Source organism: Patiria miniata, unplaced genomic scaffold (genome assembly GCF_015706575.1).
Source record: "Patiria miniata isolate m_02_andy unplaced genomic scaffold, ASM1570657v1 HiC_scaffold_3, whole genome shotgun sequence".
NCBI classification, from domain to species: Eukaryota; Metazoa; Echinodermata; class Asteroidea; order Valvatida; family Asterinidae; genus Patiria; species Patiria miniata.
The window spans coordinates 10919966-10936101 of NW_024037069.1; the positions used below are offsets into that span (position 1 = coordinate 10919966).

The 16136-nt window shown below is 41.0% G+C and overlaps 1 protein-coding gene across 4 annotated transcripts in view; it reads right to left on the reverse strand.

Moving 5' to 3' along the window:
- Positions 1–16136, reverse strand: part of LOC119737293 (S-adenosylhomocysteine hydrolase-like protein 1) — a 45062-nt gene that overhangs the window by 13726 nt on the left and 15200 nt on the right. The window contains exon 1 of one of the 4 annotated variants that reach the window (XM_038211516.1): positions 14027–14380. The exons of 2 other annotated variants lie outside the window; for them this stretch is intronic. In XM_038211516.1, the coding sequence (XP_038067444.1) occupies positions 14027–14323 (297 nt within the window). In that variant the 5' untranslated portion in view covers positions 14324–14380. Of the gene's footprint in view, positions 1–1662; positions 1696–14026; positions 14381–16136 lie in introns of those variants that run through there. One more of the 4 variants, XM_038211519.1, reaches the window with a different exon arrangement.

Below are 16136 nucleotides of genomic sequence, written 5' to 3' on the forward strand. Positions count from 1 at the left end.
CTTCCATAGGGAGGGCCAATGGTAGCTCATCTGCAACATTGAAGAAGCATCCATTATTAGGGGTGTGACTTTCTAGATCAGAGTACTTTTTGGTTCAAAAGATCCTCTTAGAATATTAAACTCAAGAGTACACTGTATTTTCATTAGAAAATCTAAAATGTCTAATAGTTGTCTTTCAAATTTAAAGACAAAAATTACGTTGGAAAAGTTACTTGATAAGCTTTACCCACTCAAAGGATGAGAGTGCTTCTGTCCATCAAAGCACTGTGTACATATGCACGCGTTCATCTTTTCAAACCATGGACAAAAAATACCAGAGAACAAAAACTAATAAAAGTCTTCCTAAAAAGTTAGAGTACAAACAAAAGAGGGACAATAGGACGTCCACGATTGATGGTGAACACACGGTACCATTGTATTCTCTGGATTGGTAACCAATCACATTGCTCTGTTCAAATCTGATAGCAAGTACTATAGGTTGTGTACAAAGCCCAGTGAACATTGTTCAAGTCGGTCGAGGATGCATGTTTTGGGGTCGAGGATGCATATATTCCTGCATGTTAGTGCCATATCCCACACTACACGGATGTTGCAAGTGAACCCTGGCACACGTGCAGTACCACGATATGGCGCTCGGCGGGTGACCTAAACCCAGCCAATTAACGACTTGAAATCAAGTCTACCTGGGCAGCTGATATGAAACATCTCCATGAAGAATTGTGGCAAATGACTCTGGGTTAACAAAATCACAAATATCATTCCTTACATTGTACATTTGAAGAACACAGAGAAATTATTCACGATTATTCAAAAAAATGAACGCGTTCACGTACATCCTTTTGTACTTTTGTATTCCAAACAAAGGCTGACTGATTATCCTGAATAATACATTACTTTGACATTTCAATTTCCAACAGGCTGGCAATGTTACAAAAATAAACTGATTAACTGCATTCAGAAAGAATCAACCCCTTCGTGCACACACCAACACACACATTAAAAACAAATTAGTTACTATTAACAGTGTACAGATTTTGAGATTCCATCCACGTAACGTGGACACAAATGTGCAGAGAGAAAATGTCCTTAAAGTTCTAAACAGAAAGGCACTAGTTACAGGACTGAGAAAGTACCCCAAAATTGACACAAAAAATTAATTGGTGCCATTTTTAACAGAATTTTCAAGCATCGTGCCAAAATTCATCAAGTGTTGAAAAATAAGGGCCCAATTTCACGGCACTGCTTAACAATAACAGTTAGCAGAAAAGTTGTGTTTAGCATAGCAGAAAAATTTGCTAACTTTAAGCACTATTTCACGGTGTGGACGTGTTAACGGTCGCGCGTGCATGGAGATTTCTATTGTTACGTCACTAAGTTAAGCAAATATTCCTCTGAAGTAAGCGTGCCTTTTGCTGTGCCTCTTTGCTTACGGTCTCCATGAAATAGACGGAGGCTCTGTTAGTAAAAAATTGTGTGCTTAGCTGCGCCGTGAAATTGGGCCCAAATCTTCAGATACAACTTTTCATTCAACATTTTTATAATCTGAAACTACTTCAATGTACATTGTAACTTTCCTCCCCTCCCAAAAGATGCGTGCCTGCCAAAAAAACAACATTCAGATGGGCATCAGTTGCTCCGAGTACACGGCAAATAATTACGTACCTGATCATGGTGAGACATGACGGCCAATGTGTAGTTTTACAAATTACATCACTCATATACTGTCCCTTCTGTACACGTACATGTAAACGCTGACAATTAACTACATGTATCTCCACACATCACCGCACAGTACTGCGTCAATACCCACGAGATATGCACGACAGCTGAGATTTTCTTTGTGTGTGTGTATTCTCAGCTGATGGCCATTGATTTCCACAAACCAGACACGTCTTGACATTTTGTCTTCGTGTTTTTGTTTTCTTCGTCGTCATCTTGACAGAATGGAGCTCATCTTGGAGTGATTTTTCTACTGGGGGCAAAAGCTAATAAAAAACATGTACGGGTCTATGTGTGCACACAATGAAATGCACGTGTACATGTACTTGTGTGTCTATTACGCATAATTGTAATACTTGGTTGCAATGGTGTCACATGGACATTTATGTGCATTATGGTAGGCCCATGTTGTTTACTACATGCATCTTGCTTTGATTCAGTTTGTGCTTAATGAGGCTGCAACGCATAAAACTTATTTTGTTAAGTACATATACTGGCAGTGGTAAGGCGTGCAACTTGGAATTAACACAAAACGAGGAACTTCCAATCTTTACAGGACTTTGTACAGTGTTTTTCACTTTTAAATGGCAAAAGTCTGAAGTGAAAAACAAGTAAATCAGCGGATCCAACGAAAAGTTGCATGCCTGACTGGTACTCTTCAATCCAACTGGCAAAATCGGTTTTATAAAAAAATGGTTCAGGCTCAGTAAAAATATACTCCATCAGAGTTTGGGTACAAATTGGTCAATAATCGTTTTTTAAGTCCCAACTTAGTTTTACTATTAAGCAGAAGACAATATCCAGCAAAATCCATCACTGACTCTGCTTTGCATAATGCTTCAGGACCAAATCCACTGAAATCCACCACTGGTGCTTGTGGCTTTTGATGGATTTGGTACACATGGCTTATCTGCCCAAATCCCCCCAAATCAGGGGATGAATTTTGATGGGAGTTGGTAAGGTTAGGTTTAAGCCTTGTTGCCGACTCATATTTCTAGAAGAGTACTGCTTGAATAGTACTGGCAGCTAGTGTGGTGGATATCATTACAAACAGGCTTCAAATGGGTCACCTCGAAATCTTCAAAATCATTTATCTTCAATCGGAATTGAGTTTCAGCCTTTACATGTACAACACGGACATGTACATGTACACATACTTTAGCTTGTGTTAAAAAGAAAAATTGTGGAAGAAGAAATCCCTGAAACAATTCTGCACAATTACAAACAAAAAGAAGAAATTACTTTTAATATTTCTGAGAAAATTTGATTTTCAAATTTTTCAGAATTGAGTAAGGGGCAAAAAGACGAACTTAAACTTCCATTTTTTTTTGGTAAACAAGCTGACTACACTACGGTATTAAGTCTCTACAGCGTATCACCGGAGACACATTGCTCGAAGGCATTTAACCACTTAAAGCGTGCCTCTCTGAATCCTATCCAATTTGCGTATCAGTCAAATCACTTAAAAGTCCCGACAGGAACACATAAAATCAGTTTTGGGCTTGAAATGTCAGGGAAAGATGAAGCAGTTGAGTTGTCAGCCAAAAAGGTCAAAAAGCAGATTAGAAGCTTCGGAAGGTTGTGGAAAAAAAAACATGAAAAGATTGACCAAATGGGTCATTCCACAAATGTGTTTTTTTGGGTGTTACTTTTACATCTGATAATGATATAAGATTTTGTAAATTCAGGACATGTTTTTAAAACACCTTCTGGCTCCAAGAGTGATTGTGTAAAGCCAGGCACAATGTACTGCCAAACAATTTTTTTTAAATAGTTTGAAGTAGATTTTAATTATCAGTTGATGCTCATGTGCAAGGACTGTTCCCAAATGGTCTCTGTACTAATGGCGCCCTCTAGTGGCAACAAAACTTGATGGAAAGAGATTTTGCAGGGTGGGGGAGGGGGGGGGGAAGACAACTCTGAATCCAAAGAGGATGCTTCTTACTTTGTGGAACTATTGTTTACACAACTTCTTCATACAGTTGATGCTCATGCAAGGATTGTTCCCAAATGGCGCCCTCTAATGGCGAAAAAACTTGATGGAAAGAGATTTTTAAGGTGGTGGGGGGGGGGGGAGGGGACAACTCTGAATCCAAAGAGGATGATTTTAAGACTGTGCTTCTGACTTTGTGGAACTTGTTTACACAACTTCTTCATACAGTTGATGCTCGTGTGCAAGGACCGTTCCCAAATGGTCTCTGTACTAATGGCGCCCTCTAGTGGTGAGAAAACTTGATGGAAAGAGATTTTTCAAACCTCTGCTGTGCATCTCCAGCTTTGGCTCCAGGTTACGGAATTCAGTGTGGTAATTTAAAGGTCAAGACTGAGACAGGCTCACTGTCCCGGCCCATTTTTCCACTAGTGCCACTGAACATCAACTCATTAGTAACATAAGGCCGACTGTTAGCTAATGTTTATTCGGTTTCGGCATTCAAGACTCGTAAACTTATTCTGACATGGAGACAACAGTTAAAGCTGGCGATGACGCCGCAGTTTGGAAAACACTCAAGAAAACAGCATTGCTAACTCCAATGCATTTTACTTTCCTTTTTGACACCCTCACACACAGTGTGTTGAGAGCGTTCCTCCCGTGTGAATATGCTGCAGGTTATTATGTTTGCTTGACCAAGATTCAGGTTTTCTTCAACAGCGCCCTCTTAAAATTTCTCGCACAGCCATGTACATGTATTCTTCTTTTCCGTAAATTGCTCATTTACACGTACAGCGTCTAGTACCGGTACATGTTTTTAACTACTATTGCTTCTAGAATGTCGTGAGACCAAAAAAATGGCACAATTTAACTTAATTAGCTTACAGGTTTATCTACATACATTCTTGTACTTGTCCCATGGCAGTATGCGGACCGAAGACACTGTGGGGACAGCAGAAAGTCCCAACAACTCGGTCCTAATTTGCTTAACAATAAAAAACTTCCCCATAACGCAGTGACGGCCCACCCACACAAGAATAACAAAAGTAAAAGAAATAGACTACCGGTATGCATGACAAAGCACATACCGGCATTATGAGGAGTTCTTGGAAAATGAGAGGGAACTGGTCACAGGTCCTAGGGGAGAATTTTCAATTGTCAGATTATGTCTACTACACATGTTTTAAGAAATAGTATTGAATTGTGGAATAATAGTGTTTTTATGGGAAAACAATTTAGTATCTTTCGTTTTCACAACTACAAAACTCAAAACTTTAAAGGCCTTTTTCTCAGTATTTTACTTTTTTTGACATGTCGATTTATACTTTAAACAGCCATAACTTGTCAACTGAATGTCCGTTTGAAGTGTAACAAAAAGTATTGTAAGAAGAATTGTATTCTCTTTTCTAATACCCCCAAACCCCCATTTCAACGTCTGCCCAGTTCTGTTTCATTTTGCCAGAGACATACATGTACTACAGTACATACCGTACATGCATGAAAGAACCCAGGTTAGTCTGGGAAGATTCTCACTCCCACCTTAGCCACCTGCAAAGCATGTTAGTACAGAGTCATACCAAGGCAAGACTCTCCAACCAGGCTAGAAAAATACTCCAACTACACATGTATACGTATATTAGCATATCCTCTTGACTTGTCTCTTATTTGATAAAAAAATCAACCAACCTTGCCTTGCGGTTATTATTATGAAAGGTACAAACCGGGGCAATTTGAGGCTGGCTGCCTCTGTCCTCATCATCATGGATGTAATATTTACGGTGAACTCAAATATTCATGTGGGTTTCACACATTCACGATGAGTGACTGTGTGCGGTCTGGTGATTATATACCCGTCCCAATAAATCAATGCTGCATGTAATGAAGTGTGGCAAACAATGTGAAAATGTCAGACACATTAGATTAGAAACACCCAATGGTACCGGTACGCATATGGTTCTCGAACCATGTGTCTCGCCTGCTTTCGCGATTATCCTTCCTAGAGTGACCTTTGATCTTGGTGTGTGACCTTTGACATCATTATCATATGAAGGTTGCCATGTTGCATCTATGACCCAAGTTTGGTTCCAATTGGACTTTAACTTTTGAACTGAGACCAATTTTACATGTTCAGCCTATTTTACAACTTGACCTCAGATGACCTTTGACCTTGGTATGTGATCTTTTGACATCATTATCATTTGAAGGTTGCCTTGTTGCATCTATGACCCAAGTTTGGTTCCAATTGGACTTTAACTTTTGAACTGAGACCAATTTTACATGTTCAGCCTATTTTACAACTTGACCTCAGATGACCTTTGACCTTGGTATGTGACCTTTCGACATCATTATCATATGAAGGTTGCCATGTTGCATCTATGACCCAAGTTTGGTTCCAATTGGACTTCAACTTTTGAAATGAGACCAATTTTTATATTATCAGCCTATTTTACAACTTGACCTCAGATGACCCTTGACTTTGGTAGGTGACCTTTGTCATCAGTATCATATGAAGGTTGCCATGTTGCATCTACTGTATGACCCAAGTTTGGTTACAATGGGACATCAAATTTTGAAATGAGACACATTTTACGAAACTTTAACCAAAATACAATGTACAATGTACGGTACCACATACATACTACATACATGTACACGTAGAATGTAGTGATTGCCTCTTTCCTCAACAAAGTTCAGGCGAGACAAAAATGAAAAATCCACAAATTAATTGGCAGAAGGATTGCGGGTCATCGAGGGCCACGGTGCAAGGTATGTACATGTAGGGTCTGTGTACAAAAAATTAATGCACCCCATGAAATACACATTTCCGGTTTCATTCCATGTACCGGTACATGTAAGCTTTCATAGGTGAAAACGCCTTTACAGTAAAAACCACAGGGATTCTGGACTTCAAACAGAATTCTTTAAAAATCCTGAAAAAAGTTTGAAATCAGGAAAAAATGCTGATAATCTCGACCCTGGTGTACATGTACAATGTAAGTAAAAAGCAAATAGGGCTCATCAGTATGCTTCCCCAGTGCCATAAAATTACAAAGTTCTTGAGGGAGTTCGAACCCAAGACCTTCTGTGATAAGAGAAAAAAAACTTATGTACATGTATGTATGTAACAGCCTCCTTGCAAAAAGTCAGTCAAATCAAGATTACACTGTACATTGTACATATATGTACATTGTATCTTAATCTTATCATTAACAGGTAACATAAATTTAAAAAAAAAAAAAATTAGAAAAAAAACCTGACAATTAATGTCAAGATTCCATATCCCAAGGGATCTACTTGTTATCCACAAATGTACATGTTATCACGATACCCATGTCACAAATTGCAAGGAAATCAGTATATGTGATCATTCTCAGAATCTGTGCGTCCTGACATAGCATTTATGTATGCTGTGATGCATTACAACACTAGCCATGTTATTTTACACCGTCTACCCATACATATTTCATGTGTTCATTATACAATATCTTTTCAACCCATTCGGTAGATCATTAGGTTTCATAATTCAAAAGGACACTTGTACCGTACCAGGTACATGTACCTTACCGGTATGTCTGTATTATGTCTACAGAATGTAAGTTTGCGTTTGTTTTTTAAAAAAACGTGTCGCCGCACCACTTTTGGGGCAAGCTCCATACCAGAAACCGGAGACTGTTTTTTTGGCCTTATGTAGTCTTCCTCCAAGAGTGATTATGTAAGGCAAACGGCCTACATATGAAACAATTTCAAAGTCATGTTTAATGGCACTTGAATGGCAAGTTCAGAGGGAACAGGGACAGGAAAAGTGTCCCTCCTTGCACCCAAATTGACGGCATGAACCATAATTGCATTCATTGAAACAGCTAAAAGTTTATGGCATTTCCTCGGTTCTATCAACGATCACTGTGTATACCAGACAAAGCAATACTACTGATAATATTCCCAACCGTTTTGGCTCCAAATTCAATTCAGTATTTCCAGCTAATAAGCTGCCAAAATGTACCTCAAATACTTACTTTCTTTTCTCTAGATATGTGCAAGCATCGGCCACGTAACACTTGAATTTGAGTTGTGCTTACTGCCAAACACTGTCGAGAATTCATTGTTTTCAAGCAACAGGAAAACAAGTGGGCAGAAATTGGAAGCCAGGTTTGAACTGCAATATATACATGTAACTCTGTGATACTGGTACAGACAAATACAAATTCTGCACAAAATCCTACATTTCAAAGATTAATCCCCAATAAATTATGAGTATGACATCCTAAATCCTAACTGGAATGGATTTTCCATTCAGTAAATTAATCATTTTTTATTTCATTTCACAACTTTTATGTGCATGTACTTGTACATAATGTACAAATACCGGTAAGTGCACAAGTTGGAAAATGCTTTTACCCGGTACATGTATAATGCTAAATACTACAATCTAAAGAGACGCAAACCCCATGCTCTTTAAAATATACATATTTATTTCTCCTCACAAACTGTCAATTAGTATGTTTTGTTTTAACAAAAAAACTTCTTTATTCCTTTTCTGGGTATCTGCGACTGCAACCCTCTACCAAGGGTTTCAATTTCATTTTGTGCACAAATAACCCGCCCTGCGGGAGCCGTATCATTGTCTGGCAGCCAATAATTTAAATTTTGTGAAGAAATATTTCAATAACTAAATATTGGTGAATTTATTCAAAAGTGAACAACTTTTTTATTGCTAAGAAAATAGCAAAATTTGAGAAAAACGAGCATTTTTTTAGGTGAAACTCAATATAGCAAAAATAACACCAAAAATCCAGTAGAATGATCAAATGTACTTCCAGTGACAACATAGAATTATTATTTGTTATTATCTAACTGGAAAAGCAGGCTACACATATGAAACCACCTTCTATTATATCAAATATTATCAACTGTACATGGAGTATACAGAAATTAAGAGTTTCCTTGTGATCAGTATGGGGCACATTTCATGGCCTGTCGCAATAGGATTCTGCACTAATGATGACCATTCTACACTGATGGCATCACTTTCTGAAGACCGTCAGCACAAATTCCCCAATAACAAAATTGAATGTAAGGACGGCAAGCCAAACACTGAAATCGGGCCCGGCTACCGTACTGACGCAACATTAAGCCATTCCATTGAATTAAAGAAAGAAAGAAAGAAAAAGTGGACCTATTTCTCGCTCTAAGTACCCAGCAGAAGCAAGCGTCCAACCGAAGTTCTTCATTCCATTCGCCGCTATTTCCAAACAGCGCGCAACACAAACACTCGCCCCTAAACCAAAATATCAAGAGACTAAGTGGCCAGAAATCAGCGTCATCCATCAACGACCCCGCATCCATCATGTCTTGTTAAGAGAAGGCAGGCGGGCAGCTGCCACAAATGCCACACACACATGTGCTCCCCCGTTTAGCTTCATCTTTTACTTCATGGTTTTTTACAAATTCTTTATGCGCATTGAACAAACTCAATCATGCCTGTGAAAGCAAACAGTCTAAATATCAAGCCTCTTGGAATATCTTGGGAGCCTTAACCCTGCTGAGGTATGTTGACGGTGGCTTCAAAAAACAAACAGCACTTGGGAATGTATCCAACCTGGTTCAGTTGTACGTCTAGTTTACTGCATGAAATATGTACATGTAGAGCCATTCTACATATTAAATTTGTATACATATGCAGTTTGCACAAACTTTTATTCAGTATATTAGTACAAAGTGATGTGTTGTAAATTTTGGACAAAAATGTTTCAAGAATACTCTACATGTTCATCACTGTTGACATGAAAATTCAAATTTAATACATCAGAGGAACAGCCTGTAATATTTTTGTTTGGTTTTTTTTTTTTTTTGGGGGGGGGGGGTAATTTATTGTATAAAAATACTTCCCCTCCCCCTCGATTCCACCAGATCCCAGAGGGAATACTCCTAATGGATAAAAATAACCGACTGATATGATAAATTGCTACACTTCAAGTTTGAAGAGGGAAGTCATTAACTCAGGGATTATCCTGCCATCGCAGGAAAGGAAACCGTTCACGTAGTTTCTGTCTCTGTTCTACCTGCACAAATATGATCCCTATTATGAGCATTGATTAATAAATCCTTGCTATGCTTGTTCATACACAGTATACATTTGTACATGCACACTGTACATAATGGTGGGGAAGCGTGGCCTAGTGGTAAGGGTTTGTGACTCATGATCACATGGTTTAGGGGGTTGAATCCTGCTGCTGGCCATATGTTGTGTCCTTGGGCAAGCCACTTCACGCCCACTTGCCTCTCTCCACCCTGGAGTATAAATTGGTACCAGCATTAGCTGGGAAGTAACCTGCGATGGACTGGCAACATATGGGCGGTGGTAGAAATTTTCTCAGTTGTTTCATGCCAAAGAAACCGGAGACAAACACCGGCCTGATGGGCCATATTGGCCCCTGACAGACTTTACTAAGTTACGTACAGTACATATAAGTAACACTGTATATATTAGGGCTGTGCATAGGAAGCTGATACCTAAGTATCCGACCACTGATGTCAGGAACCGGTTCCAGATTATGAGATCAGGTAGCCGTTAGTAACGTTACAAATTACTTAGTAATTTCTCAGACATTGAAAAGAAAGGTTTTGAATTCATGCCATCTGTGGGAAATTTTCAAAATGAAAACCAGGCTACATATAAGTGGGAAAACAAAACATATTTCATGTTTATGACGTTCGCGCAAGTTGCAGTTTACCCCATAAAGCTATAAAGCTTACTGTACAAACTTGGATCTTGCTGTATTGACGTACCAATAAATATCGTGTGGATCTTTAAGAACAACCTGAACAGCAACTTCCGAGATTGTAATTTGGGGGTTGGGTTTCTGTGAAGGGTAACCCTGTTTGCTTCAATCAGGTATCTGGTTCCCGTACTACCCGTAAATACTCACCCCTTCTGTATATCCCCCTCCATCTATGAACGTTAGGATAACAGTGGAAAGTACACTGTACCATTCACATCAGCAGAGAGGCTACTAAACACCCCCGGATTGGCGGAGGATTTACCCTACCTGCGAGGGCGGCTGGGCCTCCGGCTCCTTCACTGCGAGTATCGGCTGCGGCTCGGGCTCCTTTGAGCCTACACCAAACAGTCCGAGATGAAGGGCTATGGGCACGGCCCACTCCGGCGGCTTATCCACGGCCTTAGACTTCGCCATAACATCCCTCCGCAAATAGGCTTTGAGGAGAATCAACACGGGCGATCGCACACACACATACACACAAAAATGACCAACACAGAACACGGTGTTGTTGAGGAATCTTGCTGTCGCAGACAATTTGGAAACTTTCAACAATAGCTCAATTTTTCCTCATGAATGCTCCAGAAAAAAAGAGGAAAATTTACAGGAGTTCTTATCAGAAAGCACCGAGTCTCACTTAAGCTCCTGAAAGCTAACTTCCGGGAAGGCTTACTGCCATGATCCACCACCGACAGAAACTGACTGAGGAACCAACTAGGCAAGCATTAAGGAAATGACCAGTTCGATTCCTTAGGCCAAACAGCCGAATCTTCCTATCGGCTCCACACTCCACAGCCAAACCAAGGAAGAACTTGACATTGATTTTTCTTTGTAGAGTTTTATTTGGCAGATTGCAGAGATATCACTATTGGGCACAGATGAGCTCCGGGTTCCGGTGTAAGCATCTCAGGCGTCTTAACTGGTTTACCGATCGGGCAGATATACGAGCCTCCCGTCTGCCGGCCACAAGATGTTGCAATCTGATGTGGCAGTCGCCCGAGGGGAGAGGGAAACAAGATAACCGTGACAACGTTTCCTTGAGTTTTCTTGTCATCTTCTTCTGCTTCTTTTTCGTGTAAATATACAGTCATTGTAAGATTGATGCATTCCAAATGCCGCGGGCTCTACGACATTTGAGAGCGACTCCTTGTTCAGCTGTCTTCCAGACAGAAGACAGGTTTCGGAATTTGCAAAAACAAACAACTGGGTATCTTTCGGGACTTGACAAGAGCGATGATCTGTTGGAGCTCATATATTGGGTTCTGATTAGAAAATATTTACGACTGATGGAGCAACACCAGAAACATGGGTAGATTCCCAGGTCCCAAAGTTGTAAATTATCTAAAAATAACAAGTAGGATATCATTTTGTTCTAAAAAGATGAAATTAAATATAAGTTTTAATACAACTTTCATACATACGTACCATGTACATCTATGTATTTTACAGAAAAATCCACTAAAATTAGGAGATACATGTACATGTATGTTTGTACAGGTACTGTTTAAATTGCTAAATTTCATTTTCAATAAAGGTTGACTGTACTGGCGGTACCATACATGCACATGTATACATGGTTCCTGCATGCAGGATGTACATGTATGACATTTGATTAAAGGCCTTTTCACACTACAAAAAATCTCTGTGTTGTACACGGGTCCGACACGTGCAAACTAGACTGACCTTTTCACACTACGACATTTGAACAAGGCACTGACCCATGTAGAGCGCTCGACCCGTGTCGAAACTAACCCTACTCGGGAGGTGGGTTGAGAACTCTCGACCCGTGTCGAGAAGTCCGACACGTGTTGATAGCCGTAGTGTGAACACTTCTGGGTTACGTTCGACCCGTGTACAACCATGAATCGATTCATCGGACAGGAGTACGGGTACGCCTGCGTGCATGCAGCATCACACGCTGTAGTTACTTTTTAGCAACGATCATATACAATAACCTTTGACCTGCTGCCCTGCCGCGCCACCACCGGTGTGATATGAAAATCCGACACCTTTCCCTTTTTATTGGTTAAACCCTTTCACGTGAGTGGTCCCTCTCCTAATTATCTATGCATGAGCATGCGCAATACCACCAATGAGTCCGTATTTCATAAACCTAAATTCATGCACGCTACACTGACCGCGCTTGCTTTTTCGTAAGCACTAGGCGGCCGACCACATTTGGTTTTTCGTGTGTTCTTGCATATAATTTCGATGGTGCTAGAAGTTCACAGAATATTTTATCTTCCGACGTAAAATGGGCCCGAATCAGAAAAATGACTGACATGAAGTGCGGGTCCGTGGTTGGGCTGACCATCCATGGAGCTATAAAACACGTGTAGGGCGGACGGCCGTGTGTGTAGTGTGAAACGATCGCGCAATACATGGGTCGAAACATTACACGTGTTGCAATAACGGCGGTGTTGCGTTGAGTAGTGTGAAAACGTAGCGAAATTGAAACGTGTTGAAATTTTAAGAAGTCGACACGGGTTGGAACCGTGTAGATTTCGACACGGATCGAACGTACATAAATGTCTGTAAATACTGGTACAAGTGCACAGATCCTACATGTAGCCAAGAAGTCTGGTAGAGCTGCTCATAGCCCAAGGCATTCCACACATGTATGGTACATGTACACACATGTACATGTACATACACAGAATATGGATCCCATGGATGGCTTTGGATCCTCGTACAGTGTACAATATACTGTACATATACATGTAGAAATGTGATCTCGCACTGAGACTGTATTGTACTGTACATGTACCGGTGCAGTACATATGTGATGTGGGATATGACGTTTTTAACACCTGAGGGGCGCATAGCACCTGAGGCGTACCTGCCACAGTGTGGTACAGAATGCATGAGTAGGGTGTTAAAAGAATGCGAGAAGAATTTACAAGGTGAATCTTAAAATAAAAATGTTACTGTTGTAAAGATGGGAATATCCCCTTGCACGTACAGTACATGTACAGCAAGGTCTATGATATGCGAGCAGATTCGGCGATTAAAATGCAATTACACTGCATCTTGACCTCGAGATTCTGACCATTCAGCGGGCGCCTTCTATATCAGGTCTTTGGTAAACCCGTTTTGAAAGTCAATGCCGGGTTTTATTAGATCTCTAATCTCTATGCCCGTTGTCATATAACAAAAGCATGGCATCCAAATTGACCAATCAACAGCTTAGTCAGATTTCAGAATGACTCCAATTGGCTGGCGCGCGGGGTCGCATAAATTTGCATGCTTAGATAAATCAGACATTGGACCGGAGACAGAGAGGGCTCCGTTGGACAACGGGTGATACTCGGACTAATTAGTAACTGTCATTTTACACACCGTCTAAATTCCATCCCACGCAAAAGATACATGCACACACATGTAATCAACTATTAGACAAGTACAGCCATATCAATTGGTTCAATTTTGATCAATACAATGCGATGCAAACTTACCGGTACCTGCAACAACACACCTGTTCTGTACTCAAGGTCTGCATTAACTCATTGATTATTAGTGTATATATTTTAACATTCTTGCCCCTCTCTAGTACACAAAACGTTTATTCAATTGTCTAATCTAATCATGCACTAAACCATACCTCCTTGCCATCTGCTGCCTTCTTTTTATAACTCTTTTTATGTTTTTTTTTATCGGTCGCGTCGCTGGCGCCCGGCACACCGTTTGCCGCGCCGTCGCCATCCTTCTGCGCTCCGTTGTTGGCCGATTCGTTCCCCTGGCCCGGCTGGCCTGTCTCATTTGCGACGTGCACCTCGAAGGTCCCGCTGTTTTGCCCTCCCTCGGTAGTAACCACCCCCTCTACGTGATTCTCGCTCTGCCCCGTGGGGCCATCCTCGTCCGCTATTTTAGTCTGGACATGATCCACGTTCACTTCCATTTTCTTTCTTGGATTCGGCCCAAAAGAAACAGCCTCCCAAAAGACCCGCGACAATATAAATGAGTACGAACTAGACTTGTTAGCTAGCCAAACCCCGGCGAAATTGAGATCAAGCGAAGCCTCTGGGATGTCTCTATTAGTCAGCTAGTTTCCCTTCACGCCACCGGTGAAGTCAGATCCTGTCATGTGAGTTGAGCAATGAGTTTATGCGGGGATGGGGAGGCCCTACAATGTTTGCAGTCATATCTATCCCTCTTTCCAAAAAACCCTAAAAATTATCCCACAACAAGGTTCAGGGTGACCTCTATTCCAAGGAGCCTATACACAGTCATTTCTGGCAGGGGTATGACTGTGCTTCCAGGTACCGCAGTTTGCTAGTTTTCCCCTCGGTGCTTTAAAGCTCGTGCACACTTCCAGTTATCATTTCTTTTAATTGCACTCTGATCCAATACAGGATGGTCACCAGTCACACTTCCTCGAAAAGTTAACAAGCCTGCCCTATGTACCGGTGTCACGGTCTCACTTCTCCGGCGTGCTAGATTCTCCGGGTGAACGCGGCGGATAATTGAGCACGTTACAGTGCACATTACATGAGCACGATCATGCTCATGTGTCCGCTGTGCTTACTTTTCCTCGGGCTGTGTTCTGAAGTCTACCAAGTCCATAAATAACACAGTAAGGGACACCCAAGAATGTGTTATGTAACACTTCCTGTGGGTCAAGCTATTGAGCTTATAGAGAGGAGTATGGTCATTCCCTAGGTCATTCCATGGTCTTGCAAGCACTCTGATTTGCGTTCCCAGCTTGAGTACGAACTCCTTGGTCTGTGCATGGTCTGTGTTCCTTGCTCGTTTAGATCGTGGTTGTCTATATTTTTGTAACCATGGTTTTAAATAAATGTGTATCCTTAAAACCTTTTGGTTACAGCTCCATGGTAACATGTATTGGGAGTTACGCGCGCCACTAAAATTCTGGATTCGACTATATCCTATCTCACGTGCACCAGTGCAGTACAACCCCAAATAACTCAGCACACAAATAAAGTTGGCGAAAATGTACACTACTGCGCAATTTGCACATGCGTGTTGAGGCGAAATTTCCTTCTGTGGAGAAGCTAGCACGCCGGAGAAGTGAGACCGTGACACCGGTATGTTCATGTACTGTACCATCATCAAGATGCATCAATTAACTTAAGCTAGAAAGAAGTAGAACGGCGGAGCCGCCATGGCTCGCTGCCGAAGGGGGGAGGGGAGGGGAGGCTTAACACTTCTACTGTTTTAACAGTCCCAGACAGTCAACAATATCATCCACTTCCCTGCCATGCCTTTTACACAGGCTAGTCACCAAGAGTCAGATCATATTTCAAGCAAGCACTCTAACTAGTCAAATTCAGTCAACAGTCATCAGCAGAAAACTGGTGGGCACAGCTGTCTTATCAATCACCTACAGTCAAAGCACAGCTGTATCAAGTTACATCAGCAGTTACAGCCAGCCAATCCTGCCTGGTACAGGTAGCTCTTAACTGTTAAAAACAGTCACTTGACTGAAAGGACAACTTTGCACAGAATGCATGTTTGCATTAGGAGGGTTCAGGTAGGGTTGGAGATTAAAAGTCAACAAATGTCCTTGTACCACATCACCACATGAGCAAGAAAAACTTTACCGTAATTTTAATCAGGCTTAACTTCATGTAGGTGCTTAGCGGAAAATATTGCTTTTCAGAAAATTTCTGTTTGGACTCGAAATTGCTTTTGCTGTAACAGAAATTGTCTTAGCAAGAAATATTTTGCCGAGAAAAAAAAAGGTCCCAATT